This window comes from Mustela lutreola, chromosome 7 (genome assembly GCF_030435805.1).
Source record: "Mustela lutreola isolate mMusLut2 chromosome 7, mMusLut2.pri, whole genome shotgun sequence".
Classification (NCBI taxonomy): domain Eukaryota; kingdom Metazoa; phylum Chordata; class Mammalia; order Carnivora; family Mustelidae; genus Mustela; species Mustela lutreola.
Genome location: NC_081296.1, coordinates 141,023,941 through 141,051,873, shown reverse-complemented (window position 1 = coordinate 141,051,873; position 27,933 = coordinate 141,023,941). Strand labels below are relative to the sequence as shown.

At 45.0% G+C, this 27,933-nt stretch overlaps 1 protein-coding gene across 4 annotated transcripts in view; it reads left to right on the top strand.

The window, feature by feature from the left end:
* Positions 1-27,933, top strand: part of SIPA1L1 (signal induced proliferation associated 1 like 1) — a 362,171-nt gene that overhangs the window by 317,836 nt on the left and 16,402 nt on the right. For 2 of the 4 annotated variants that reach the window (XM_059182928.1, XM_059182927.1), the window contains exons 14-20: positions 593-717; positions 3,007-3,069; positions 3,507-3,625; positions 6,342-6,784; positions 20,766-21,005; positions 21,710-21,875; positions 26,269-26,515. In XM_059182928.1, coding sequence (XP_059038911.1) covers positions 593-717; positions 3,007-3,069; positions 3,507-3,625; positions 6,342-6,784; positions 20,766-21,005; positions 21,710-21,875; positions 26,269-26,515 — 1,403 coding nt within the window. The remainder of the gene's footprint in view (positions 1-592; positions 718-3,006; positions 3,070-3,506; positions 3,626-6,341; positions 6,785-20,765; positions 21,006-21,709; positions 21,876-26,268; positions 26,516-27,933) is intronic. The other 2 variants (XM_059182930.1, XM_059182929.1) reach the window with 1 other exon arrangement.

The window sequence follows — 27,933 nt, the reverse complement described above, 5'->3', positions numbered from 1 at the left end:
GAAATAGCCACTTGCCTTTATGTATGCCAGCTTCCTACTTCCAAATTGCCATTCCCAAAGGCAATTTAAAATTTAGACATCTTGAAAGTGGTCACTCTGTAACGTAAATGTTAGCAATCTTTGTCTTTCAGACCTTGGAGCACACATTTGGAAAATATTGGCCCCGAACCTGAGTGACTTAGTGACTTAGCAGATTACTGAGTTAAGAGAAACCCCTAATGTGTTCCAGTCAGAAGACAGACATGGAACATGAAGATGGTGAAATCTTTCCTTTGCCCACGAATGAGAATCTGAGCTTAGCTACATGTGGGCTGGAACATTTGGGTTTTCTTATTCTATATTTATTGGGTTAGCTCAAAGCTAATGTCCCTGGCCCTTGTCTACAGAGTATGTACTGAACATATACCCTGTTCTTGAACAGACGTGTGTTCACCATGACTCTCACAGTTTCGGCATCCGAGCACACGAGCGCAAGCGTGGGTAGGCGAGGGCCTTCATTAGAGTGTTGCTCATTTTCCTGAGGCCCATCTTCCCCTTCTGGCTGGAGGTCCCTGATGTCGTCTTTGCCTTTGTTTGGGGGCAATCGCCACAGGTTTGGAGTCAGCCGCAGGTCACCCGCCTCCATCGACAGGCAGAACACCCAGTCAGATATTGGCGGCAGCGGGAAATCCACACCCAGCTGGCAAAGAAGCGAGGACAGCATTGCTGACCAAATGGGTAAGTAACTAATTCCTACAAGCAGCAAGTTGGCCACCTCTTGACCTCATGACCACATTCTATGATAGAATACAGCCTCGGTTAATACATGTGGTTAATACATGTGGAGGATTAAGGATTAAGTTCAATTATGTATGAGTGAGGGCAGCAAATAAGACCTGAGAGAAAAGTCAAAGAATTCTAAGTGACCCCCCCCCCCGCCCCATTTAGACATAGAAAGGTCATAGGAATTAGTTTTGTCACCGAGATTAAAATGCCACACTGCCAAGCCCCTTGTGTCCTGAGTATCTCCCTCAGCCCTTGCTTGTTGGGTAGTGGCTGCCTACTCTCAGTGCCCTGGAGATTTGTTGGTATTCTTAATGTCAAGTTTAAAAAAACAAAACAGAAGTACAAAGTGGGAAGGAGATGCAGTTGCTGTTGGGTCCCATCTGTAGCGTGCTTAACATCTCGCTCCTCCCGCCTGGGCTGTTCCCCCCTGGCTCTGCTATTAAGCTGTCAGCTGTGGACAGGTCCTAGCAGTAAAAAACAGCTGGATGGGGAGGATTCCCACTGGTGAGCCTCCACTGGGATTTCTGGCACAGCCTTTCTCTCGCTACGTGGAGCTGTTCCACAGTGACACCGTAACCCTCGTTGATACCATAAAACTTTGCCATGAAGCAAGACCAAGTCTCAAAACAGTAGCCTCAGGGATTTAGTGTCAACTTGTTCATCCATCTGGGACTCGAGTCTGGCCCGTGGGGTGGGCTTTTATTTTTTTCCCCTTTATCCTAGCTCTAGCAGCATTACCACCAGTGGGGGTAAAAAGAGGGAAACTTCAGGGCCAAAAAAGATAACTTTTAAGGCAAAGACCCATCTTTATTTTTTTTTCTTTTTTGCAAATATATTGTTTTGCTCTGTTCTAATGACTCTTCCCCTGTAAATGTACCAATAAGCACAAATGTAGAAAGCAGTGGAGACGTATTTAGCTAAGCCAGGAAGTGAGGAAAAGAAATGTAATTCTCAGGTTCGGAAGATCTGCTTTGTTCCACTCACATCAGTGAGACATGCCTTGTTACCGGAGCCATCTGTCATTACCCACTCTCACGGCACCTACCCCCAACGCAGAAAACCTGAGCATTTTCCGATCTGCTGTTCTGCTCTTGACGGAATGTTTTTAATTCCATATGTTTTGATACTGTTGAGATGGTAACGCCACATGTGAAAAGGATCCCTTCTTCAACATGACTTTTAGCAGCTTTTTTTGGCTCCTAGTGCGGCCTTCAAGCAGAGCTGCGAGCAAGGTCTTTGTGCAGCGTTCAGAGCCCCACTTCCCACTCATGTGAAGTCACAAAGGTATCTTGGGACTGGAAAGGGTAATTACAAGGTTCGTCCTAGACCCACATTCATTGTTTCACATAAACCTCCCTCCAGTCTTTTTTGCTTTGCATCTACTCTCATTTGGTGGCATCCCACTCTTCATAGATGAGGCTCGGAAATTAATATCAATGAGTCTTTTTAATATAATTGTTCATCCTTTTAGTAAGATATGCCTTTTTGCTTGCCTGCTTGCTTGCTTTTTTTTTTTTTTTTTTTTTTTTTTTTAAAGTAAGATACCCCAGAACCTGCCAGAGAAGCCTTTTCACCAACTGGTGGCCTTTCCATCCAAAATCGATGGCTTCAAATAAAATGTTAAAATAATTTTTTTTTCTGATTTTTTAAATTCTACCTTTCCAGAGGAATAACCTTGCTTTCTCTAACTGGAACATCAGACGGAATCTGGGGCTTGGTTGGTCTAAGCCATGCTAGGGAGAAACCAAGAAAAATAATTGCCCTGTTCTCATTACCCAGAGCACTGTACATTGCATGTATCAGGGGCCGACCTTGATACACTCAATTTGTAAGAGCAATTCTCTAATGACTCTCAGGTCACTGAGTGAAAATGCTGAGGGGACTTTTATCTGGTAGCCAGACCCACCTGTCTCTGTACCTCACGTGTGACACACTGGTGCCCTGGTGGAAGTGAGGGCTTGAGCGTGATTGGCTCACCCATCTCGGTGGATTTCGTTTTTCTGCCTCTGCTTCCGGAGGTGGTCAAGAGTCAGAGTAAAAGAGGATGTTGCCCTGTCCTTTACATTCAGGAATGGTGTCGCAGAAGTCCAGACCTGTTGCTCTTAGCTCTCAGTGTGTTAAAGAAGCTAAATCGCTCACCTTTTACCTTTGGAACCCCACCTTGAACGCCGGCTTGGAGTCCAAAAGGAAGCAATTGTCTTAAGTAAACTAGTTGCTGTGTGTCTTTTCTGTTGTGCTTAGCTTACAGTTATAGAGGACCTCAGGATTTCAATTCTTTTGTCCTCGAGCAGCATGAATATACAGGTAAAATATTTCCAAAGTGTCCTGGTAAGTAACACGTGATTGCATCCGTGCCTGTCTAGGTAATGTAGACCGAGCTAGGTTAGCCACACTTGGCAATGAACAAATTTCATAAATTGAATCCATATAGTCTCTACTTTCCCCCAAAACCAAAAGTTGATTCCTAACTTTGCCGCGTTGTCCATGGCCTTTGGTTTGGTGGTACTTGGCTCTGCTACTGTGTATGACGTGACACACTGTCACCAGCTGCAAGCTTCACCCATCAGCCACTTAGTTTCTGACATGCTGTCTATTGTGTAAACTCTCAACAAGCTTATCGCTGAAATTCAGAGTTTGCTGGTCAGTGACCTGAGAGATGCAATGGCAAGCCGTCTTCATTTGTCAACATGTGCTCGTGCCTGTGTAGCGCCTGCCCCATAACGTCCTGTGCTGTATTCCAGAGCCGACGTGCCATCTCCCCGCAGTATCAAAGGTACTGCCTGCTTTCCGAGAGAGCCCCAGTGGGAGATTAATGCGGCAGGATCCGGTGGTCCATTTGTCTCCAAACAAACAAGGGCATGTAAGTTAACTGTAAAATAATGAAAACGATAAGATTCCTAGCAGCGTACCTTCCGTGCAATGTGAAAATGGCACAGGCGCGCTTCGCTGTTTCTTCCATGTGGTCAAAGAAGCCATTCTGGCGGGAGGTGGGCATTTACTGCTCTGGCCCTGAAATTTCTATTGCCGGTGGCCCTATGGTTGCTTTGAGATAAACTCAGATTCCTCTGTGGTATGCACCCGCCACCCCCACAGATCTGGATGGAAGGCCACATGATGCATTCACAAGGAGTCCTAAAGTATTGGGAACAGAAAGTGCTACACATGGGTCTTATTTGCTTACACAATGGCAAGGATGGGAATATGGTGGAAGCATCCATCCAGGGACAGAGAGCTTCTGACAACTGCCATTCCTGCTTCTCTTGTCTTGTGTAGCTACACACATTTTTGTTTTGCCATACTTCTACATAATTTCTGATCATGAACGGGTAGAATGAAGGATCAGAGGTTTTGCTCATATAAGCTGTGCTCTAGTAAAATGAATATGAAGCTACAGAAACAGAGCACATGCCCGTGGCCAAGCACCCTACGCTAGGCTGTGTGGTGAGAGGCTTCACTGCAGAAATGTGATGGTGGTCGTAGTTCTACTTATAAGTGATAAATTACCCCATCCGTCAGTTTCCCTTCCCTCATTAACACCTTTATATTGGTGACACAGTGAAATAATATTTTGAATAGATTGAGTTAGATTAAATATATTCTTAAAATTAAGTTCACCTGTTTCATTTACTTTTTTAAATGTGGCTACTATAAAGTTTAAAATTACAAATGTGCTTCCTATTATGTTCCTATAGAAATCTGTTATGTAGTTTATACCCTCAGCACATCTTGTTTTGGACTAACCACATTCAAAGTGCTCAGTAGCCATACATGGCAAGGAGCCCCCAAATCCCACAGCACAGATCCAGAGCTAAGGAAGTTCTGCCCCACAAACATTAAGAGTAAAGGAAGACCTCGTAACACATGTGGTGGTGTGGCAAACAAACTAGAGTGCACCGGTGAAGTAGCGGGTTGATTGGTTCTTGTTTTAGAAGGGATTGTTCATTTGAAGTGAAATTTTTGCATCCTTCTCCTGCTCCTTCCCCTCGCCTGTGAAGAACGTGTCCCTTCCTCAGGCAGTACATGCACACACGTGCGTGTAGTTCCTTCTGTCCCCTTTTCACTCAATCTCTACCACGTATCTGGACTTGCTGTCTCCTTCCTAATTTAAAATGATACTTTATTCAAATACCTTTTGAAGTTTTATTTCTTGGGTAAACTGTAGAATGTTCTAGGCAACCAAGCAAGCCTCCGTGTGGAAAGGATTCTGTACACATTTTGATTGAGATAATTCCCATACCATAATATTCACCCATCTGAAGTGTGCAACTCACAGAGTTGTGCGCCCATCACTGCGGTCCTCTTCCCTCCGAGCCCTTGACCACCATTCATCCACTTTCTGTCTCTGTGGACTTGCCTGTTCTGGACATTTCCCATGAGTGGAATCAAACAACATGTGGCCTTTTGTGAGTGGCTTCCTGCACTCAGCACAACACTCTTAAGGCTCTTCTGTGTTACGGCATGTATTTGTACTTCATTTCTTTCTGAATAATATACCATTGAATGGATATACCACATTTTTAAATCAGGTGACGGACATTGGGGTTGTTTCTGCATTTTGGCTGTGATGAATAATGCAGTTGTAAATACTCATTTAGGTTTTTCATGAACACGTTTTCATCTCTTTTCAGTAGATACTGAGAATGGGATTGTAATTGTTTTCCCACAGCATCTGTCCCATTTTACATTCCCGCCAACCATCATTCCTCTCTGCCTTTTTGGTTAGAACCATCCTAGTGTGTGAAGTGTTGTCTCACTGTGGGGTTTTACACCTCTCTAGAGACTGGGGATCGTGAGCATCTTTTTGTGTTTGTTGGCTATGTGATACTATCTTTGGAGAAATGTCTATTCAAATCCTTTGCCCATTTTTAAATTGGATTTCTTGAAGCACAAAAGTTTTTAGTTTTGATGAAATCCAGTTTATTGTTTCTTTTTATCTTTTGTGCTTTTGGTGTCATATCCAAGAAACCACTGCATAAATAGGTCATGAAAATGTATATGTACATTTCCTTCTAAGAGTCTGATGGTTTTGGTTCCTACCTTTAGGCCTTTGATCTTTCTGAGTTTATTTTTCTGCGTGGTAAGGATCCAGCTTCATTCTTTTCTTTTGCATGCAGATCTCCGGTTGTCCTCGCACCATGATTTCCCCCCATTGAATTGTCTTGGCATCTCTGCATAAATTTTCCCTCTAAGCACTCCTTAGAAAGAAAGTGGTGTTCTAAAGAGCTGCCAGTTGGGGAAGGAAAAGGAGATCTCTTTAGGAATAGGTCTTATATTCTGCCTTGTTTCCACTCCGAGTGGTAGGACTTTTGGAATCCAGCACACTTTCTGATTAAGGTGATCTCAATACTATTGATATTTTAGCCCAAGTGAATGAAAAATGGATTCTTAAAAAACAGCCTGTCTCTAGCGTTCTTTGCCACAAATGCTGCAAGTGGGTTTGTCCAGGCACCTCCTGTCTTTCTTCGACTTGTTGTCATTTGAATTTTTGTGCCTTGAGAACCCCATAACCAGGCACGGGCCAGGAGGTGCTTCTCCCTCGCGTTCTAGCGCTGAAGTCAGTCTTGCTTCCCTTGCAGTCCGATAGCCACTACTCAAGCCACTCCAGCAGCAATACTCTCTCCAGCAACGCATCGAGTGCCCACAGTGACGAGAAGTGGTATGACGGGGACCGCACCGAATCCGAACTCAACAGCTACAACTATCTGCAGGGCACCTCTGCCGACAGTGGCATTGACACCACCTCCTATGGCCCCAGCCATGGCAGCACGGCCTCCCTGGGGGCCGCCACGTCGTCCCCTCGCTCGGGGCCAGGCAAGGAGAAGGTGGCCCCCCTGTGGCACAGTTCCAGCGAAGTGATCTCCCTGGCAGATCGGACTTTAGAGACAGAGAGCCTCGGCATGGAGCGGAAGGCAGAGTCCTCCCTGAGCCTGGATATCCACAGCAAGAGCCAGGCTGGCTCAAACCCGCTGACCAGGGAGAACAGCACTTTCAGCATCAACGATGCCGCTTCCCATACAAGGTAATGCTGTTCCCCGCTGCCTCGGCCGCCGCGCCCAGCCCCGTCCTGGGTCCGGCGGCCAGCCTCATCCCGCCTTCCTGCACCCACCAGTGTCCAAAGAAGGGGGTTCCGAGGCAGTGACTGCCCGTTTTACATTTGCCTTGGATCTGCCACCCGACACTGGATTCCTCCCGTCCCCACACATTATCTTTCACTGCAAATAGAAAATAGAAAAGTTCGCAGATTTAGTCTTCATGAAGTTGTGTTTGATGTTATAAAAGACTTTCTTCTGTACCAGAATCAGAGAAGAATTTTAGAATTCTGGCTGTCAGGTAGTGATAGAGAATGAAACAGTCTTTAAAGATGCTAAAAGAGAATCTTGAGCATATTTTTAAAAGAAAGGGGTCCTTCTAGACTCATGTGGCTTTATTTATGACGCCGAACACATCCTCCACACTGCTTCTCCGTCACCGAACATCACTCAGCCTGTGTTCACATGATAATTCTTTTTCAGGAAGTGCCTCCTGACAGTGATGTGTTGATTGGGGGCAGGGGGGTGTCCAGTAGAAAAGTGTGGCTAAAATTAGACCTCGAATCTCCCTTTCTGAATAAAAGAAGTACACATTCTCCAATCTCTGATAGGCAAAATAAATGCCATTTTCCATTTCCTCTTTTGGATTTGAGCCTAAAATCCAAAGTATGGCAGGATTCTTCCGTTTCAAGGAGGAAGTATTCTACTACGATGTTTTGGGGCCTATTAATGTCTGTTGTGGTTTCTCCTTTTGCCTTTTGTTGTTGTCAGTCATTGATCAGTTTGCTTGACAGCACCTAACCTTGCTGCCCGCTGGGCTTCCTTTATCATTACGCCCTGAAGAAAAGTAGCAGAGAAACTGAATTTAGTTTTTCTTTTTTGATGGGAATCTAGGCACATAAATTGTCAGTAAACCCCAGATAACCTAAATAACAGAGGATGCCCTCTGTGTAATGTGGATTTGTTTAACGTGGTCGGGTAAATACTCAGTTCTCTCATTGTGTCTGCACTGTTACTGATGAGGTTCTTGAGCTTCCCATCAAGCATTTCAGAAGCTTTACTTCTGTTTACTACTACCATATCACCTGTCTAGAAACCACGTGACTCCCAAGCAGGAAGGTGATTGGGAAAGTCATCTCTGTATTCTTGAGTACCAGGCATCCAGTTACTTTTCCATAATTCAGAAAATAGAATGTTTGGTTCAGATAGGTTAAGGACATTGTTGGGAAAGCAGAACAGAAAGCTGAGCATCAAATGCCATCCTGCTGTAACGTAGACCTAGGGTCACGTGACAGAGAACTATGGCAATTTGAGGCCGCACCATCTCCTCGACTAATCCTGTGCCCTAACTCAGACTGTTTTTCAGTTCCGAATAGTTTCTGTGTGTCTTCTAGGTTTAGCTCGACTCTTGTCTTTTTGGTGTTCAGTTATTTTGAAAGGAGGTTATCTTTTTAAGAATGATATTCCGGGGACACCTAGGTGGCTAAGTCAGTTAAGTGTGTGCTTTTGGCTTGGGTCATGGTCCTAGGAGCAAGCCCCACATCGGGGTCCCTGCTCAGTGTGGAGTCTGCTTCTTCCTCTTCCTCTGCCTCTTCCTGACTTGTGTGCATGTGCACACATGCGCTCTTTCTCTCTCACTTTCTCAAATAAAATCTTTGAAAAATTATATTCCATTTGGGGATGTATATGTCTGGTCTGATTTGATGGCAGAAGAAAGTCAAGTTATGGAGGTCTTATCTGGAATAGCATCCCTGTGGAGTAAGGTTGACAGGCTGGGCCTCTGAAGCCAAAGCCCAAGATGTTAGCTGTGCCATCTAACACATGCTGAGGCTACAGAGATTCCCCCTGTGAAAAGTAGGGTTTGTATAATCTGGGCTGGCATTATCTGAATGTGCTGATGGGGGCTGCCTAAAGGCCTCAAAGGATTATCTAAATTTTCTGCTTCAAACTGACCATGCAGAAATCATTGAAATCATCATTTGGAAATAACTCTTTGGTTGAAAGTCAGACTTTGTAGAGAAGAATGTGGCCTTTCAGGCAAGGTGGAGGGCTTCCCACCCGCTGACAGGTTGAGTCACAGTCATTGTTAGACTCTGGTAAGCAGGGATGCTTTGTGCCTTCTGTCTGTTGATCTTGGCAGACTGAGCTGGATAATCAGAGCTTCTGCAAACTTCCTTCTCTGAAGGAAAGAGGGACTTAGCCACCAAATGCACGGTGCTGGAGAAACCAGAATCACTGCAAATTAGAGTGTGCATGTCCTCAGAAGACGGGAATAGCAATTAATGTGGAGATCTCTTGACAGTGCAGAAAAGAGCTCGTACCTGGGACGTGGTGACAAAATCTAAATTACAGTGATTAAGTTCCACCGCGTGTTTCTGGCTGGGCTGTGTTCCTACCCCTCTGTCCTCCAGTCTCACTGCGGATGATTGTGCAGGTTTTTTGTGCCCCCCCCCCCAGGAGAACTGCATTAATGTAAGTTGATAATTACATAGGCTTGTTCTATTTGCATATCATTAAGAGAAGCCACACACACTGATAACAGTTCAGTCTATTCATGGCTCTGAAGTGTTGCTCCCTAGAATATACATGTGTTTTCTATGAAGTTTGGAAGTTTAGGGAGAGATTTTTGGTTTTTTGCAATGGCTGTTTCACTTTGAGGTCTTAAACCATTCCAAAAATAAAATAAAATGGTTTATGGTGACCATAAGAGAGATGAAGACCTTTCCAGTTTTAAAACGCTCTTACCAGGGGACCTGGGGGTGGCTCAGTTGGTTAAGCATCCAACTGTTGATCTCAGCTCAGGTCTTGATCTCAGCATCATGGGTTCAAGCCCCATGTTGGGGCTCCACAACCAGCATGGAACCTGCTTTAAAAAAAATAAAAATAAATAAAAGTAAAAGACTCTTACCAGCTGGGCTCTTCTTTTTCTTAGAGTTCTGGCCTGGGTGGTAGACAGTGCTGGTTTGTGTGGTGACCAAAGACCCCTCTGTTAGTGTATGGCACTCTCGTCCCGCATAGCCAGTGATATTACTGCCATCAGACCAGACTCAGGAGCACATGTTATAAAGCTGAGAACTCCCTTCATAGGTACAAATCCACATTTCTTCTGTAACGTCCTGACCTGTTCTGTTCAGGGGTTCAGGCTTCCACAACCCCCCTCATGTGCCAGCCATTCTGCCCTATCCTCCTGATGCCTATAGCCCCTCGGAGCTCGGCGGTCAAGGCGTTCCCACACATGCAGTGACATCCTTTCCCCCTGATGGCCAGCACTAGACTGTTTCCCACCCACTGTCCATCCTGAGCACCTCTCCGTACTGTGTGCCACCACGAGCGTAGTTTGGAGCGCTCGGGACGTCACAGACCTCAGATAGGAACAACTTGTTCCTTAAAGTTCCCACCTTTTTGAGTGCTGTGAAACGTGTAAGCCTGACAATTCACAGACCTGTACCCCTAGGCCAAATAATACATTATATGTTAATAAAAAAAAAGATCCCACCTTTTGCCTGATGACTCCTCAGGCCTTCCACCAATAATCCAGTTCAAAACTAACATAAATCCTCCACTCCTGACTACGACTGTATCTCAAAGCTTGTTGTAGAGAAGTGCCCGTATTCTCACAGAGGTGTGCTGCTTTTATGAATAGGTATATGGAGAAGAGTATACAAAAGTCCCGGGACAGCGTGAACGTTGAGTGAAGTCATCTCTACGTAAGGTTTGTTTCATCTGCAAAATACAGCTGGGGAGAACTTTTTAATAGCGTCCATGCAAGTATCAGTCACTATCTGGATGTCAGTTGGTCAGTGTCTGACATTCACTAAAAGGGCTGATTTCAGTCCAGGAAAAATGCCTGCCCCTGGTCACCAGTACAGTTCAATTTCATGACTGTGCTTTTTCTGGCTGACTTAATGAGTTCACTAGTCATGCCAGGAAAGCTGTAGGTTTCTTGAGAGTAGAGGTATAGAAGGACTTCTTCAATTGAGTTCACATAGAACAGCAGGATGTGCCTCGGCCTCCTGGAGCTCCCTGGACTGTCCGTGTGCCGCTGAGTCTGCGTTAGAGCCGGCGTGTTTGCCTTTCATTCTCTGCCCTTTTTGGCATCTTGTGTATGAGAGAAATATGCCTTCTTTGTTTAGAAGTTACTCTGTTATCTTTATTCTGCTAACATTTCTCTCTCAGATCTCTCCTGCCTGGAATTTTTTTTTTTTTTTTGCTAACAATGAATTGCCTCTCATCTGTGCTTTTTTCTTAAGATGAGAATATTATTTTTCTAAGTGTTATGAGCTAATTCAGAATTTGAATGTGAAGCCTCTGAAATGATAAACCCAGAACTTATCCTCAACATGTGGTTGGCTCTGCTTGTCTTATGTTGGTTGGGTCATTTTCATTGGTCATTTCTTCTTTGGTCTGACACACAGTGGGCATTCAGGATTATTGTATTTTGCTTTTACCTAGCAGAAACTTGCACAGATTTGTGCTAAGCTGTTGTGCCCCATTTCTTTCAGTTTATGGGAGAGGGTGATTATTTTATCTAGAATACAGTGCTGTCTAGTTAACCTGAAAGACTAAGAAACAGAACCACTGTGGTTGAAATTTCAAGAGAACACTGAGAAAATGAGACATCTCTCAAGCCATAGACATCAGACGGCTGGATGGGGCACTCACTGCCATAAGGTTTATTACCTCTCTGATCTGTGATGCAGCTAATTAGTTCATCCAGTCAATATGGACAGCCCCAATTCTCCCAATGCCATTATATCATCAGGCCAAAAGGAATTCGGAAAGAACTGAGTCCATCCCTTGTCCTATTGAAACCATCTTACCAGGATCAGAACTTGCCCAGCTGCCTCAAATGCGGGGAGAGGGAAGATGATCCCAAACAGAGAGAGGCCATGTCCTCTCTGAGCAATTCCTGTGCTCATGTTCTCTCCTTCTTCAAAACTTCATCCTATGTCTACCTACCTGAAATTCTTCTCACTGCAGCTTAAATGAACAATTAAGAGAGACTAAATAGTTTCTCTGAGCTGAGTTTTTCCTAAACATTAAGATTTTTGAACGCTAAGATTATAAAAAATTGTAGATATCAATAAGAAACCATGTGCAAAATATACAAAATATACATACGTATATATATGTATGTGTGTGTGTACACACACACACACACACACAATCTCTTTTTTTTTTTTTTTTAAGAAATATTTTTAAAGAAATTTTATAACAGTTCTCCACCCCCAGGCAAGTTGAGAGGGGAACGGAGGGAAAGTAGGTTTGCATCCTGAGATGGTGGTACAGGTCTCATTCTGCCACTCAACAGCCCTCTGGCTGGTCAGGGCATTTCACCATGTGGGTCCCTTATCTGGGAGCGAATAACACCTGGCCTACTTAACAAAATGGTTGTTTTTCTATGTCTGTGAGAATAAGAAAAGGTTATCAAGTGTATTGCAAACTGTAAATTTTCTTTTGAGGTGAAAGGCTTTTGGCATTTTTTTTTAAGCTCTCCATCACCTGCCTTAATGAGGTTTATCTTGCTCCTTTTCCTTCAACAAACATGGATCTCCCACAGGTCCTATAATTGTCTTTTATGTGTCTCATTCTATAATTACATTTTTGCTTCTCAAGCTCCCTGCTTTTTCTTTTTCCTTTTTAGATGCCAAACCTGAACATGACATTCTTCTCAGCTGTGCTTAAAAATATGATAATATTCGTAGTTCTCTTATTAGCTCCCTCCTATCTAGCTCAGCAGACTTGTTCAGCTTGTGGTCCACTGTGACCCCTGAAGCCCCTTCTACTGTGTATGCCTTGCCACCCACTTCTCTATGCTTTATATATCAGTGTGCCCTTGGACTTACTAAATATCTTGTGTTGTTTGTTTTTTAATTTGAATTCTAGTTAGTTAACCTACAGGGCAATATTGGCTTCACAGCATTCAGTGCTCATCAAATAAGTATCTCATGTTCTAAATGAATAGTTTTCTTTACCATAATTATTTGCACATCTCCTTTGCCAGCTTAATCATTCCTGTTTCTTTTCCCCGATCCTTTAGATTGAGGCTTCTCAAGCCCTCCTACATTGTGGAGCCCAGTATTGGACAGAATCAGCTAGTGTTGAACACAGCGGAAACAGGAGTCCTCCTTAAATACATCCTCCACGTTATCTGTCACCCAGAGGCTTAAGTATTTGTTATTTGTACAAGTAATCACAGGAAACCTGATCCCTCCCCTTGGTGTCTGGCCAGCATTCAGACTTCATGCAGATTTTGTCATAGCCATTACACTGGTGACTAATTGCTGGTCTCCCCGTCCTGAAAATATACTTAGTACACCCAGCCTGTCTAAACTCTGTCCCTCCGTGTCATCCCTGGAGGGCAGATGACTCCAAGTGTTTCCTTCGGCAGCTTTTGGCAGCGCAAGAACAAGCATAGCCAGTGTGTCCCACAGGAGGTGGTGGCCTTAGTGACAGTGCAGACATGCAGGACGGCTCCCCAGGCCCTCAGAGCTCTGGTATTTGGGCTTTTGTCTCCTGACACTCAGGCTGCTCCATCCTCCTTGGGTTATCCCTTTGCAAGGTCCACAAGCAGAGGTAGCCCCTCCTCCATGACGCGGTACATGTTGTGACTCGCAGATAGGTCGTCCAGCATCTTCTCCTAGGAGGTTTGACCACGGCTGGGAAGGTGAAATCACCAGCTCGTGGAGCATTGGGTTCATGGTTTCACTGGGCTGAGACAAGAAGTTGGGACAGACTGCCCCAAGTGTCCAATTACCCCGTGGCCTCCGTTCTTTTTGTGTGAGGTAGTACATATGTCCATGCAGCTCTCTTCCTTTTCCAAAATTCATGTCCTGGAATGACCAGACAAATAAAACCTGGTCCATTTTGAGGAAAGGGAAACACACTGTAGTTGGTATGAGAAGTAAAGCTGGTGGCCCCTTCTTGTGGCATCCAGGAGCCCCCGACCGGACGGCTCAGTTTGGCCGTACTCACAGTTAAACTCACTTCTGATACAGTGAGAAAAGTCACGAATGTTGTATCTGTCATGTCCTAACATACCGATTGCTGTTCTCTTTCTGTTCCGTCTTGCTCACTCATTACCTTCCTCCACAGCTCCCGTGGAGAGATCTAATTTGCCCAGGCTACCACCGGATTGCAGCGTATTGAATTAACATGAAATCTGCGGGATGGTGAAACAACGCAGCCACACCGTCCCCCTGTACAAGGGAGCTGATGGCTTCATTGTAGTTGTTTTGTAATTAAAGCCGCCTCAGAGATGCTCAGGGCCAGCGGGGTGGGCAGCTTCAAGGAGCCCCACCACCGGCAGGGGCCAGGAGCGGGGCTGCGAAGCAAGGAGGAGCCCACCCATTTTAGAATGGGGGGGGGTGAGAGGCTGACACAGTAGTTCGTAAAACTCTAGGGACATCTTTGGGGACTCCTCCAGATTTCTGGGGCTCTCGAAGATCTGACATAAGCCAAGGAAACTTCATTTACATCAATCCCTGCAGGTGGCCACAGTCATAGCTGGAGGAACACTGCTCCAGGGGCTTCACCATTTCACCTTTTTATTTTTTTTTTCCTTTTTGAGAGTTTTATTTATTTGAGAGAGAGAGGGAGAGAAAGTATGTGCAGGGTGGGGGCGGGTGGGGGCAGAGGGAGAAGCAGTCTCTCCAGTGAGCAAGGAGCCCGATGCGGGACTCGATCCCGGACCCTGGGATCATGACCTGAGCAGACGGCAGACACTTAACCAACTGAGCCACCCAGGTGCCCCGTGGCTTCACTTTCTTGATGGTGATCTTCACTTTCTTGATGTTTGATGATGTCTTAACAGTCTGAATAAGTCAAGTGATTGGAGCAGTTCTCGATCAGTGTGCACACTTAGAGGGAGATTCCACAAGAATCCATACTCTAGGTACCAGCCCAGCTCTTATCAAATTAAAATATCTGGCATTGGAGCCCAAGAATGTGTGTTTTGAAAGCTCCCAGGTGATCTTCATGTGCCTGCTTGGAATTAGAGGCCAAATGTGCCAGAGTCTCACCTTGCTTCATGCTGTGAGTGGTATACATTAAAGAAGGAAGCACTGCTGATGAATTATTCATTTGTTTTTACTATTACTTTTGTTCCCAAATCTAATCAGTTGTTAAGTAGGGCTGTCTTGATTATAACCATTAGTGAATAAAAGTGCGCTGTAATTTCACACCTGAGAGCTAGTGCCAGCCATCACGTTCACAAATAAAACTGATAATCGGGGTCTATGGTCCTACTTAAGCAATCATCCTTTTAAGAATATGCTTAGAAGCATAATCTGTAGATTTAATTATTTCCTGCAATAAAAATAAAGCAACACCTAGTTTTAAATACAGCCTGAGTAAAACACATTGTCTTCACACCTAACTCTCTCTTACATTTAAAATGAATAGCTGATTTATTTGACCGTTTCTCTCATCACATATTGAATGCCTACTATGGCCGGCGACTCTGGTAGGCATGGAGAGTACAGCAGTGAAGGAGAAAAAGATCAGCCCTTGTGGGGCTTCCATTTAAGTGGGGGAGACAGACTATCAACAAGATAAGCAAGTTAAGTAGATAGTGAGCTCCGTACGTACTGAAGAGAAACCCTTTGTCCAACAACTCTTTCATCGGGAGTCCACTATATTCTGGCATTGTTACTCACCCAAGAATGTCTGCCTTCAAAGAGTTTATAATCTGGTTCAAAAACTTACTGAACGCCTCCCAGGAAAATGGTACTAATTAAATTCATACAGGAAGCAAAGAGCTCCAAAAACTGTATATGCTGTATATATTGTTCTCTCTTTGATGTCTCTAAGCCTTTCCTATAATTTCCCTTTTCACAGAGGCCAGACATGGCTGAAACCAGCATAGCTATTTTTTAAAACATGGGAGAAATGATTTAAAAATTAATGGACTATGCAATTTACATTTTATTCTCATTCTACATTCTACATTTAATGGCAAATTATTTCTATTTTGACCACACGCTTAGTCTTTCAAAGCCCCAGGGTTCTGAATCTTCGTGCTATCATATCAAGATACTTGCTGAGAAATGGAAACTACCGGAGTTTCGAAGGCTTGTCTGGTGCAGTGGTTTTCAGGTTTTGAGTTAAGGACCATGGCATTGGCTGGGAACGAGTCAGAGCGCAGATTCCCGTGTGTCTGCCAAGGCACCCAATCAGAATCTCTGGGGTCTGTCCTTCAACGTAAAACATGCCCCGACATGCTCCGGCACTAGTAATTCACAAACACTTGCTTTCACCTCTGGGTGCTAATCGAAGCAGGTAAAACCAGCCCATGATTATCCAAGACGAAGGTGTACAGGTCAGACTCTGATGTACTATTTTTGACTTATGGGAATCTGCTTCCCATCAAGAAAGCATGCTTCCCATGCTTCACCGTAACCATGGATGAGTGGAGACACCCCCACATCTGTGTTATAAGTGCGTATGAGAGAGGTATCATGGGGGGGGGGGCAAGTCTACAAGCCAGAGATAAGCTCTTGTCCCTAAAAACGCAATAAACAGCCACAACCCTGTCATATTGTGGCAAATGACTGCAAAGGCTACGCCCACTCTTAGCGCCTAGGAAGCTCCTGCTGGTGTTCCGGAGTTACTGTGTGTTGCTCTGTCTCTGGAGACACAGTCTGAGCTTGTCTGCCTCTGTCTTTATGTCCTTCCTCATTCCTTTTTCCTTCTGGTTCATCTTTCCACTTTTAGTCTGTTTTCCACAACAGAGTCCTACTATTATTTTGTTCTTATTGATTTAACGCGTGGCATTTATGGAAGAGTTCTGTATCCCTTTTTCCCTTTTCTTCCTTTTAAAGGCAAACAAATGGGATATTTTTTATCGAGAGGTGAAAACTAAATGAGATTACATGGCCTTTACATTTATGCTGCCCTTTGAGGTCTTGGGAGACATTTTTTTTCTTTCCTTTCCGCTCTAGCTACAAGTCTCTGGGAAAAAGAAAACTGTTAGAGCAATCAGAATATAGCTAGTCGTTTCTTTTTATCGTATTTTTTGTGAAGTTTGAGCCTGGTCCCTCCTCTTTAATTACAAAAATAAAGATGTTTATGTTTGTTCTGTGGCAATAAGGCCCATTTAGTGTAGCGAACTTTGCAGATCCCCTCTGTTCCGTGCCGCTCCCTCTAGTCTGTGGCAAAGCCTCGTGGACTGATAAGGCCTTCTCCTTTCAGGTCATCTACTTCTGATTTATTTTTGTGAGTGTGTTCTCATTGAAGTATGACACATGTAGAGAAAGAGGTTCAGGTCATACTGTCCATTGGCGTGAATTTTCACGAAACGAACATATCTCGTGTAATCTCTACCCAAATCAAGCGCTGGAACAGAGCCAACATCCAGACACGACCTCCTCTCACTTGTCTTCCCCGGTCATTCCCACCTCCTCGCCCGGGTAAACACAGTCTCGAATGCTAAAATCACACACACACATTTTGCCTATTTTGGGCTTTATGTGAGTGGAATCGTGCCATATGTTTTACTCCATGTCTGGTGTCTTTAAGTCAACAGTACCTCAGTGAGCGTCACCATGTGTCTTAGGTAGCATCAGTTTAGCTGCGTGGCTGTGTCAAATTTACCTCGTGAGAACATGGAACAACTCATGTATCCCTTCTGTGGAGCATTTGGAGTGTTTCCAATTTGGGGACATTACAGATTCTTGCACATGTCCTTTGGTACACCTGCGTGTGCATATGGCAGGCACAGGCCTAGGAGTGGAGCTGCTGTGTCCTTCGATACACACACGTTCAACTTCAGCAGAGAACGTGAGCTGCTTCATCTCAAGACGGTGACAGCATATCCGTAGTGTAGGAGAGTTCAGGCCACTTCACATCGTTGTAGCACTTCATGTTGGAAGTCTTCTTAATTTTAGCCTTTCATTTGGGTGTGTAACTGGTTTTTCTTTTGGCTTCAGTTTGTAGTTTCCTGATAACTGACAATGTTAAGCATTAATGTTTACTTATTAATCTTTTAGATATCCTTGTTTGTGGAATTCCTTTTCAAATCTTTGCTCATTTTTCCTATTGGAATGTCTGTCATGTTGAGTTTCAGAAGTTCTGTATTCTGGATTGGAGCCCACCGTTGGGTGTATATGTTTTACACATATTCTGCTTATCTTTCTTTTGAGGACTAGAAGTCCTTACTTTCAGCGGGGTTCAATCCTTTCCTTTATGATCCTATAAAAGAAACCTCTGCCTCTGTCGCAAAGATGTTCTTCGCAGTGTGGTCCAGAATCTTTAGATACACACTTAACTATGCGAGCCAGTGGGAATGGATTTTTAGGTGAGGTTGCAGGTGGGGGCTCAACACTGACTTTCATCTGTGCGTGCTCCCTCGGCACCACTGAGATTGGGTGGTTTTGATTTTTTGTTGTTGTTGTTCATGCCCTTAGTTTTTTTTTTTTAATAAAAAATGTTTTTATTTTAGACTAGTTTTTGATTGGCAGAAACATTACAAAGACAGTGCAGAGAGTTCCCGTGTACCCTCCCACCCATGGTCTGGGGTACACACGTCGTAGCTAATGCGTTATTATTAAGTCCGGGCTTTATTCAGATCAGGATCATTGGTTTCTGACAAAGCGCTGCTGGCAGATGCTGTGAGACCACGTCCTCGTGACTAAATCTTCCATGACAAGTGTGCTGTGGTAGGAGCCCACATCTTTGGTCTCCGCTGACACTGGAGAACTCAGCAGGGCTCGCGTGGTGTGGACACAGGTCCTGGGAGACCCTGGGGAGGGACGTGTGGAAATTCTGCCATCGAAGAGCCTCCAGCGTTCAGAAATCCTGAACTCTCAGGCCCGGCCTTGGAAATCCTGAGCTTTAGTATGTGATGAGTAGCCTTTCCTTGGGTCCTGAAGACTTTAGTTTTGTTAATCTTGAACCAAAGTTTAAAATCCACAAATCATGACCTGCTTTGTGTTTTCTATTTAGTCAACATGCTATACATCACATCCCCAGGACTCCCACATGGACATTTGTACCTTTTGACCCTCTTCCCTCAGTTTCCCCCATCCTCCACCCCCACCTGTGGCCACCAGTCTGTTCTCTGTGTCTGTGAACTTGGGTTTTTTTAGATGGCACGCATAAGTAGATGACATAGTATTTGTCCAGCTTATTTCAATTAGCGTAATGCCCTCAAAGTCCATTTATATTGTTACAAATGGCAGAATTTCCTTCTTTTTATGGCTGTATAGTATTTCATTATGTATTTATACCACTCTTTTTTTATCCATTCGTCCATCAGTGGACACTTAGGTTATTTCCATAGCTTGGGTCTTGTAAATAATACTGCAATAGACATGGGATTGTAGATGCTTTCAAGTTAGTATTTTCACTTTCTCTAGGTAAAACTCAGAAGTGGAATTTCTAGATCATATGGTAGTTCTATTTTTAATTTTTTGAGGAACATTTTGCTGTTTTCCGTAGTGGCTGCACCAAATTACATCCCCACCAACAGTGCACAAGGGGTCCCTTTTCTCCACATTCTTGTCAACACCTGTTATTTCTTATCTTTTTGATAACAGCCATTCTAACAGGTGTGAGTGATATTTAATTGTGGTTCAGATTTGCATTTCCCAGATAATTAGTGAGGTTGAGCATCTTTTCATGTAACTGTTAGCCATCTGTATGTCTTCTTTGGAAAAATGTTTATTGAGATTCCTTTGCCCATTTAAAAAAAAAATTATTTTTTATTAACATATAATGTATTATTTGCCCCAGGGGTACAGGTCTGTGAATTGTCAGGCTTACACACTCACAGCACTCATCATAGCACATACCCTCCATTTACTCCTTTCCTACCCCCCAAACCCCCCAACGTTGCCTCTCAACTTCCTCATGTCAGGGAGATCATATGATAATTGTCTTATTCTGCTCAGCATAATACCCTCTCATTCCATCCACGTGATCACAAATGGCAAGATTTCATTTCTTTTGATAGCTGCATAGTATTCCATTGTGTATGTGTATATGTTTGTGTGTGTGTGTGTGTGTGTGTGTGTGTGTGTATACACACAAACACCACATCTTTATCTATTCATCTGTTGATAGACATCCTTTTTTAACCAGATTTTTTTTCTCTGGAGTTATATGAGTTATTTATATATTCTGGGTATTGTGCCCTTATCAGATGTATGATTTACAAGTATTTTCTCCTTCACTAGGTTGCCTTTTCATTTTATTGATGGTTACCTTTGCCGTGCAGCTTTTTAATTTGACATAGTCCCACATGTTTATTTTTGCATTTGTTACCTTTGTTTTTGGTGTCAAATTCAGAGACATCATGGCCAAGATCGATGTCAAGGATATTACCCTATGATTTCCTCTAGGAGTTTTGTGGTTTCAGGACTTACAGTCAAGTCTTTAATCCATTTTGAGTTGATTTTTGTACATGGTGTAGGAGAGTGGCCCATTTTCACTCCACTGATCAGCCTTTTAAGAGTCCCTCTTACTGCCGGATGCCATGGGGAAGGAGACATCAGTGTCCCTCTTTGGCCTTGGATGTGGGTGTTTGGAGAACTGTATGCTGATCTAGCTTGGACCTGGGGAGCATCACCATGACCCCTATTTCTGAGGAAGGCAGGCAGACAGCCACTGAGATGGCCAGACCTTTTATTGCCATTTCTCCTGTTCCTTGCCTGTCCTAGAGCCCCTAACAAACTCCGGTGTGCCAGCATGTTTCAAAGCATCCCTGATTTCCTCAACTGTTTTTACCTTTTAACTTAGAGTGCAGACTAAGCCCCAGTGACTGTGTTTCATTTTTACAGCAGACATTTAAATTGTAGCAAGAAAAAAAGAAAGACTAGCCAGCCAATCCCATTAATATTTGATGATACAGTCATTGTTCTTTAACATGGCCATAACCCCTGTCCTGGATGACACTTTGATAGCCGCCGTGTGGACCCCGGAATGCACACATGCACACTGGGGTCCTTTTGTCTTTGTCACGCTTCTCCTCAGTACCATGAGCTCTCGACACTCTGCCAGCCCAGTGGTCTTCACCAGTGCCAGAAGTTCCCCCAAAGAAGAGCTCCATCCTGCCACCTCGCAGCTTGCACCTTCCTTCCCCTCCTCCTCCTCCTCCTCTTCGTCTGGCCCTAGGACCTTCTACCCTCGCCAGGGCGCGACCAGCAAGTACCTGATTGGGTGGAAGAAACCCGAAGGAACCATAAACTCTGTGGGATTTATGGACACGAGAAAGTAAGAATTCTTTCGCTTCTCTTACTGGGTGGTTTGCTTTTAACAGGACAGAGAACAGAAAAGGTTGAGGCAATTTCCTACCACAGAGGCGGCCGGCTGGGGGTGGTCAAGAGATTTTTATTTTTCCCTCCTAAGTAAAACTTAAATTATTTCTCTCCTTCATTCCTTAAATAAGTTATGTGGCAAATCATTGATTTGAGAATCTTAGATGTTGTAGGAAGGAGTCTGTCTAGAGAACAAACTGCAGAATAATTGACCTTCTGGCACGAAGGTGACATTCTCCCTTTGGTGATGTTAATCACAGCCTTCCCATGGGGTTTTTAACTCAGGGCCCAGCAGAAGGGAGTGTTAGAGAGGGACTGCCCTGAATATAAAGAACTTTTTGACAAAGTAGTATAGGAGTAAAAAAAAGTTCTAAATGAGTCATTCGATCATATTGTTTGAGTTTGTACAGAAGTAACATTTGGGATTTGTAGCCTGTGGTCTTACTAGTAAGTCGTGCTAACTCTGGCTTAGTGGGACTAATGGGTTCCTGTAGAAGAGCAGTTTGTGGTGCTTCCAGTTGGTTGTGTTTCTTTCACAAGCACTTACCTGAGCAGCTTGTCCTTGTGTCTCCTTGAATACGTACCTCCTGACTCACCGCCTCAGGGTCCATCATGGCCTTACGTCACCCTGCTTGGTTTCTCCCATCTCTTCCTTTCAAGGCGCCATCAGAGTGATGGCAACGAGATGGCCCACACCAGGCTGCGCGCCTCAACCAGGGACCTCCGGGCGTCCCCCAAGCCAGCCTCCAAGTCCACCATCGAGGAGGACCTCAAGAAACTCATCGACCTGGAAAGCCCAACTCCTGAATCCCAGAAGAACTTTAAGGTATAGGACAGAGCTCGGGGCGTGTGGCTGTTAGGGTGGGTGGCCGGAAGGGCCGGGGCTGCTCACCACGGTGGCCCCTCCAGGAGGTGTTGGCTCCCAGCTCCTGCCCTCATGCACTCTGCCCTAAAATGAGCTTATGACGTTCTCCAAGCGTTTTGTCCCCACTGCCACAGCTTTCAGTCTGGGTTTTATATTTACCTGTCCCTACCACCCTTTATCTTCCTTAGTGTACTCCACTGCCCGTGCACAAGCCACGCTCTTCCACAGACGTTAACCCAGATGGCACTGCTTCTGAGAAGTTGGCAGAGCACCTGTGGCTCCCTCATCACACAAAAGTTTTCTGTAAATGCCTTAGAGCCTTCTGTCCAAAGGGTCCCTCCTCCCACAAGTAGCTCCCAGTTCACGTCCTGTCCTGTGTGCCTCACCTCTGCCCCCTGACAGGTGGGTCTACTGTCTGTGCACCACGTAGCATTCAGTCACTCGGAGAGATGGCCTGATTTACACCCACTCTCTTCACCTCCTCATCCTCCAGAGGCCACCTCTGCAGCCCAGCAAACTAGGTCTACATACTTACCTTCAGAACTTTCTAAACTGTCTTTACTTTGCAAAAACCTCTCCACTTCCCTTGCAGAATTCTAGGCTAGAAATTCTCTAAAGCCAGCCTCCTTCCCCATCATGTCCTGAGTGCCTGCTCAGGGTTTATGTTTGTGGGTCAGTGGCCAGACCTTGGCGCAACCACGTGGAAGAGTTTGTTCTGCCCGCCTTAGCTTGGAGGAGTCCTGAAGCCTACTTGAGGGTCTTTCTTGTCCTCAGAAGTGTATCATCTCCTCCTCCCAGGGCTTGGAGCTGGCCTTTGTTGAGTGGGGCCCAGAGCTCTGAGCACAAGGCATTTCTGTGTGCGGTGTGTTGTGTAGCCCCAGAAGGAGGGGATCTACCCCCAGGAAGGGCAGCACAGCACACTTGGACATGTTCTGTTGTCCAGCTGCTTAGCTGAGTGACTGGTAGTCTGTTTGAAGTGACTAGAGAGTATAGTTTAAGAGGAACTCTGATAGTTGATTGGAAAGATAAGCTGAAGTATTTCCTTAACCACTTGCTGTCCTCAAACCAGGAGCAGAGTGCAGGGGCCATGCCCAGCAGGATGAGCTATGTGGCCTTGTCCATTCTCTCTCCAGCTTCTCGTCACAAGAGTGTGTGTGTGCGTGCACCTTTCTCAAGATAGGCCAGACATACCCCCTAAACTGAAAATCAGCATTTATAGAAATTAAGTGTACTCCAAAGGCCATTCTGGCATTGTGCTGCGAAATAAAGATTTATTAACATAAACATTAACATCATAAATCATTTTAAAGAATTGGTCATTCTTGATTTCTATAATTTCTGTTTTATAAGCCAGCACTTCACAGCTCTGACTCATCACGCAGGGTACAAATTGTTTCCTTAGCAACCTCGCAAAAGACAGTACTTGAAACTTCTTTATCCGTCAGAACCCAAAGAGGTGTATTAAAATGTTTAAGTACCAGTTTCAAAATAAAATTTTTTTCAGATTTTTTTCCTTTGAGGTTAGAGGAAAATAAAACTTGCCCTGAAAGGAATCTTTCCTCCAATTCTCAGTTTCCCATTTTTGGAAAGGGGCAAACTTAGAGCTTTGATTCTTTTGATTTACTCATGCAGTAGAAATAATTGAAAGCAAATGTCTCTTTTGCCCTCATTCCTGTTCTTGGCTTTTATTTCCAAAATGAATTATTTTAACATTCCTGAAACAGGGGTGTACCTTCTTTGTGTCCCGATTGCATTATCGAGAGACCCTCTGTAAAGAAGGCTCTCTGCAGGCTACTCCCTTACTGGGAAGGGCTGGAAGTAAGGCTCGTCTTTCTCCAGTGTCCTCCTTTTTGGTTTGGTTTCAGATGACTTTAGCTAAGTATCTCTGTGTGTCTTCCGAAATTCTCCGTTGGGATGTCCCTGGCTCTGCTGTGTCAGAAAGGCCCTTGTGAGGCCTTTGAGAGGTCTTCCAGGCCAAGCCTGGCTTGAGGCCCCAGGCCACTGCATCAGGTGTCAGGGTCCTGGCAGTGGCCAGCTTTGGGCTATGAGACTTGGAACCCACTCGGACCACACTGGCTTTCTTGGAGAGCCCGTGCTACCTGTGAGTGAGTGTCAATATCAAATGAGAGGGTTAATCCAGGGTGATTTGCCAGCAATGTGTGATATCTGCTGTGGGACGTGGTGAGCTGTGGCTCAGCAGTAGGTGGCCACAGGGCCTAAGCACCTGCCACAGAGCTCCTGTCTCAGGCAGTCTGCTGACCTTCTAAGAAACCTCACTGGCAGGCAGAGAGGGATCACCTTACCTCCCCCAACGGCTGCACCCAGCGGCAGGTGAACAGACACAGCGCAAACCCATGGTCCCGCTTTGCAGCCAGAGCTGTGAGGCACAGGCCAGAGGTGGTGGCTGCGGGCAGCTCCAGGTCTCGGGAAGTGCTGGTGCTTGCTTACGGCGGGTGCTGGTGACCAGCTCATGAAGCCAGGAGGCCTGGGAAGAGGGCGGGAACAGGAGCTGACCTGGAGCAAGAGGCCCCTCCTCTAGGCCGTGTTCCTCGGCTTTGAAATAGATTGGTGGTGCCGGATGGTTTTAAAGTTTGGGAACCCCCCCTTTTTAAAGAAAATAAAACATGGAAGTCTAATACGGAGAAGTCAGAAAGTGGAGTCCTCTGACGGGAGGGGTGGCTGTCATGGGCGCCACCCACACCAGATCGGTGTGCACGTGCCTTCAAGACTAGAGGGGAACAGGGATGGGGTGACGGGCCACCCCGACATGTTGGGACAAGACAACTTTTTTTTTTCTCAATTTATTTATTTTCAGAAAAACAGTATTCATTATTTTTTCACCACACCCAGTGCTCCATGCAATCCGTGCCCTCTATAATACCCACCACCTGGTACCCCAACCTCCCACCCCCCCCCGCCACTTCAAACCCCTCAGATTGTTTTTCAGAGTCCATAGTCTCTCATGATTCACCTCCCCTTCCAATTTACCCCAACTCCCTTCTCCTCTCTAACACTCTAACAAATATCATGTCCTTTTAATGGGCGCGAAGCATCAAGGCGGATTGCCTACTTCCATCTCCTGCCCTGCCTCCTTTCAGTGCAAGATGTTAGAACTTCTAAGAAAGCATTGCCGCTCCAAGGATATCCTCAAGGTGGCAGCTCACAGCCCTGAAGTTTGTTAATATTCCCAAAGAGGCTGAAACTAGAATTAGTGGAAAACCACCTTCCTGTATGACCATCAGGGCAGGGATACTCACTAGAAAAGGAAATCCCTTTGCTGACCCCAGAGGTGCTAAAACAGGTTGGGAGCAGTGTTTGAATGGAGAGATCTGGGGCCTGGCCTGGTAGGCAGGAGTCGTACGTGATAGTCCTAGAAGCTTGCCGATGGGAGAGAGAGAGGATCTGGCTATATTTTTTAAAATCATAATCAGCGGGCCATTTCACCTCTGCCATGCCCCCTCTTCTCGGTGAGGGTAAAGGAAAAGCACCATTTCCATACCCAGTTCCCTGCACTGACGGACTCACAGAGCCCTGATCTCAGCAGCTTCGCTTTCTAGGCAAGCCTATATGTACCTTGTGCTTAACTCATCATGAATTTTTAGAAGTGAGCATAACTTTTACACCATCGGCTACACCTGGGGCTCATTGGCAATGCGTTTGATTAATTATTTGTTCATATTTATGTGGCAGCTGTGCACACCACTTCCTAGGGAGCTTTGACTTGATTAACCCTTGGTTTGATGAACAGAAGCATGTTAGACCCTGAGTGTCAGCTCTCTTCCCGGCGTCCTCAGCGGAGACACAGTTGTGTCATCCTCTCTCTGCCCCTTCCCATTGTCCCAGAACGTCCCGCAGAGGCCTTCTGCCGGCTGAGACTCCGCCCTCCTACTCACATCTTTGCCCATCCTCTACATCGTTCTCCCTGCCAAGGAGAATACTTGTCTAGGAAGGACTGAAGAAGTGCAACTTTATTGCTAACCGACCAGATACTCTGCTGGCTCTGAGGCTGGATATTTAAAATACTGTTAATGTGTCTCTTGTTTCTCAAGTAATGGATTCTCAGAAGCTTGCTTTTTGCAAAAGGACCTCAACTAAATGTCAAATCTGGTGACAAAAGCAAAGGATAAGAGAGAACAGCTATCTAGAACTTCTGCCATTTATATAGAACTGTATCAATATGTAGATGGCTTCTCTATTTTAGTGGGTAGAAATCCATCCTCAAAAGCATTCTGTCAGACTGCTTCAGTAGACTCTTAGCAGCTGCTGTTTATCAAGAGGCACCTCCTACTAGAGCTGCTCTCTGTCCTGAGGACATAGGCCACCATGTAACTCCTTGTCCGCCCGCCGCTCTCAGTTCCAGGCGCTCTCCTCGCCACAGTCGCCTTTTCCTGCCACGCCCACGGCGAGACGGGCCCTGCACCGCACGCTGTCCGATGAGAGCATCTACAGCGGCCAGAGGGAGCACTTCTTTGCCTCCAGGGCATCACTTCTGGACCAAGCCCTGCCCAATGATGTCCTCTTCAGCAGCACGTACCCTTCCCTGCCCAAGTCTCTCCCGCTGCGGAGGCCTTCTTACACCTTGGGGATGAAGTCGCTGCATGGTGAGTGGTTTTGGGTGCTCAGATTCCCGGCTTGCCAACCTCGGTCAGCTGCGCGCCTGTAATCCCAGACCTCAGGGTACGCACGCTCCGCCTCCCCAGAGTCATCTGGGATGCCCGTTTGGGGTCTGTTTGATTCGATGGTTGTCTATATTGTGAAATGGCCACCATGGTGAGTCTAGTTAATATCCGTCACCTTGCATAGTTGCAGAGTGTTTTCTTGTGATGGGAACTTCTAAGATGCATTCTTAGCAAACTCCACATAATAATAATAATAATTCCACACAGTAGTCCCCGTGACTTGTCTTTCTCTAATTTATTTCAATCAGCATAGTGCCCTCAGGGGCTATTTAAGGCCAAGTAATATTCGTGTGTGTGTGTGTGTGTGTGTGTGTGTGTGTGTGTGTGTGTGTTTCATCCGTCAGTGGACACTTAGGTTGTCTCTTTATCTTGGCTATTATAAATAATGGTGTAGTGAACTTGGGGCTATATACATATATTTTTCAAGCTTGTGTTTTCATTTTCTTCGTATAAATACCCAGAGAGGAATTTCTAGATCATATGGTAGCTCTATTTTTGAAGAACCTCCGTACTGTTCTGCGCAGTGGCTGCACCACTTTACATTCCCATTAACAGTGCACAAGGGCTCCCTTTTCTCCACAGCCTTGCCAACACTTGTATCTTCCCTTAACAAGTGTGAAGTGGTGTGGAGTGTTATGCCTCCATCAGAAAGGATGAATCCCCAACTTTTGTATCAACATGGTCAGGACTGGAAGAGATTATGCTGAGTGAAATAAGTCAAGCAGAGAGAGTCAATTATCATATGGTTTCACTTATTTGTGGAGCATAACAAATATCATGGAGGACATAGGGAGATGGAGAGGAGAAGGGAGTTGAGGGAAATTGGAAGGGGAGGTGAACCATGAGAGTCTATGGACTCTGAAAAACAACCTGAGGGTTTTGAAGGGACGGGGGGGGTGGGAGGTTGGGGGAGCCAGGTGGTGGGTATTAGGGAGGACACGTATTACACGGAGCACTGGGCGTGGTGCATAAACAATGAATTCTGTTATGCTGAAAAGAAATTTTTTTTAAAAAAGCGTGAAGTGGTATCTCATTGTGGTTTTGGATTTACATTTCCCTTATCATTAATGATGTTGAGCATCTATTCACTTACCTGTTGGCTATCTCTATTTTGTCTTCAGAAAGATACCTATTCAGATTCTATTTTCTAATTGGTTTGTTTTTTGGTTATTGAATTATAGGAATTCTTTATACATTATGAATGTTACCCCCTTATCAGATCTGATTTGCGAATATTTTCTCCCAGTCCATAGGTTGCCTTTTCATTTTGTTAATGGTTTTCTTTGCTGTGCAGAAATTTTTTAGTGTGCATGTGGTCTATTTGTTTATTTTTACCTAAC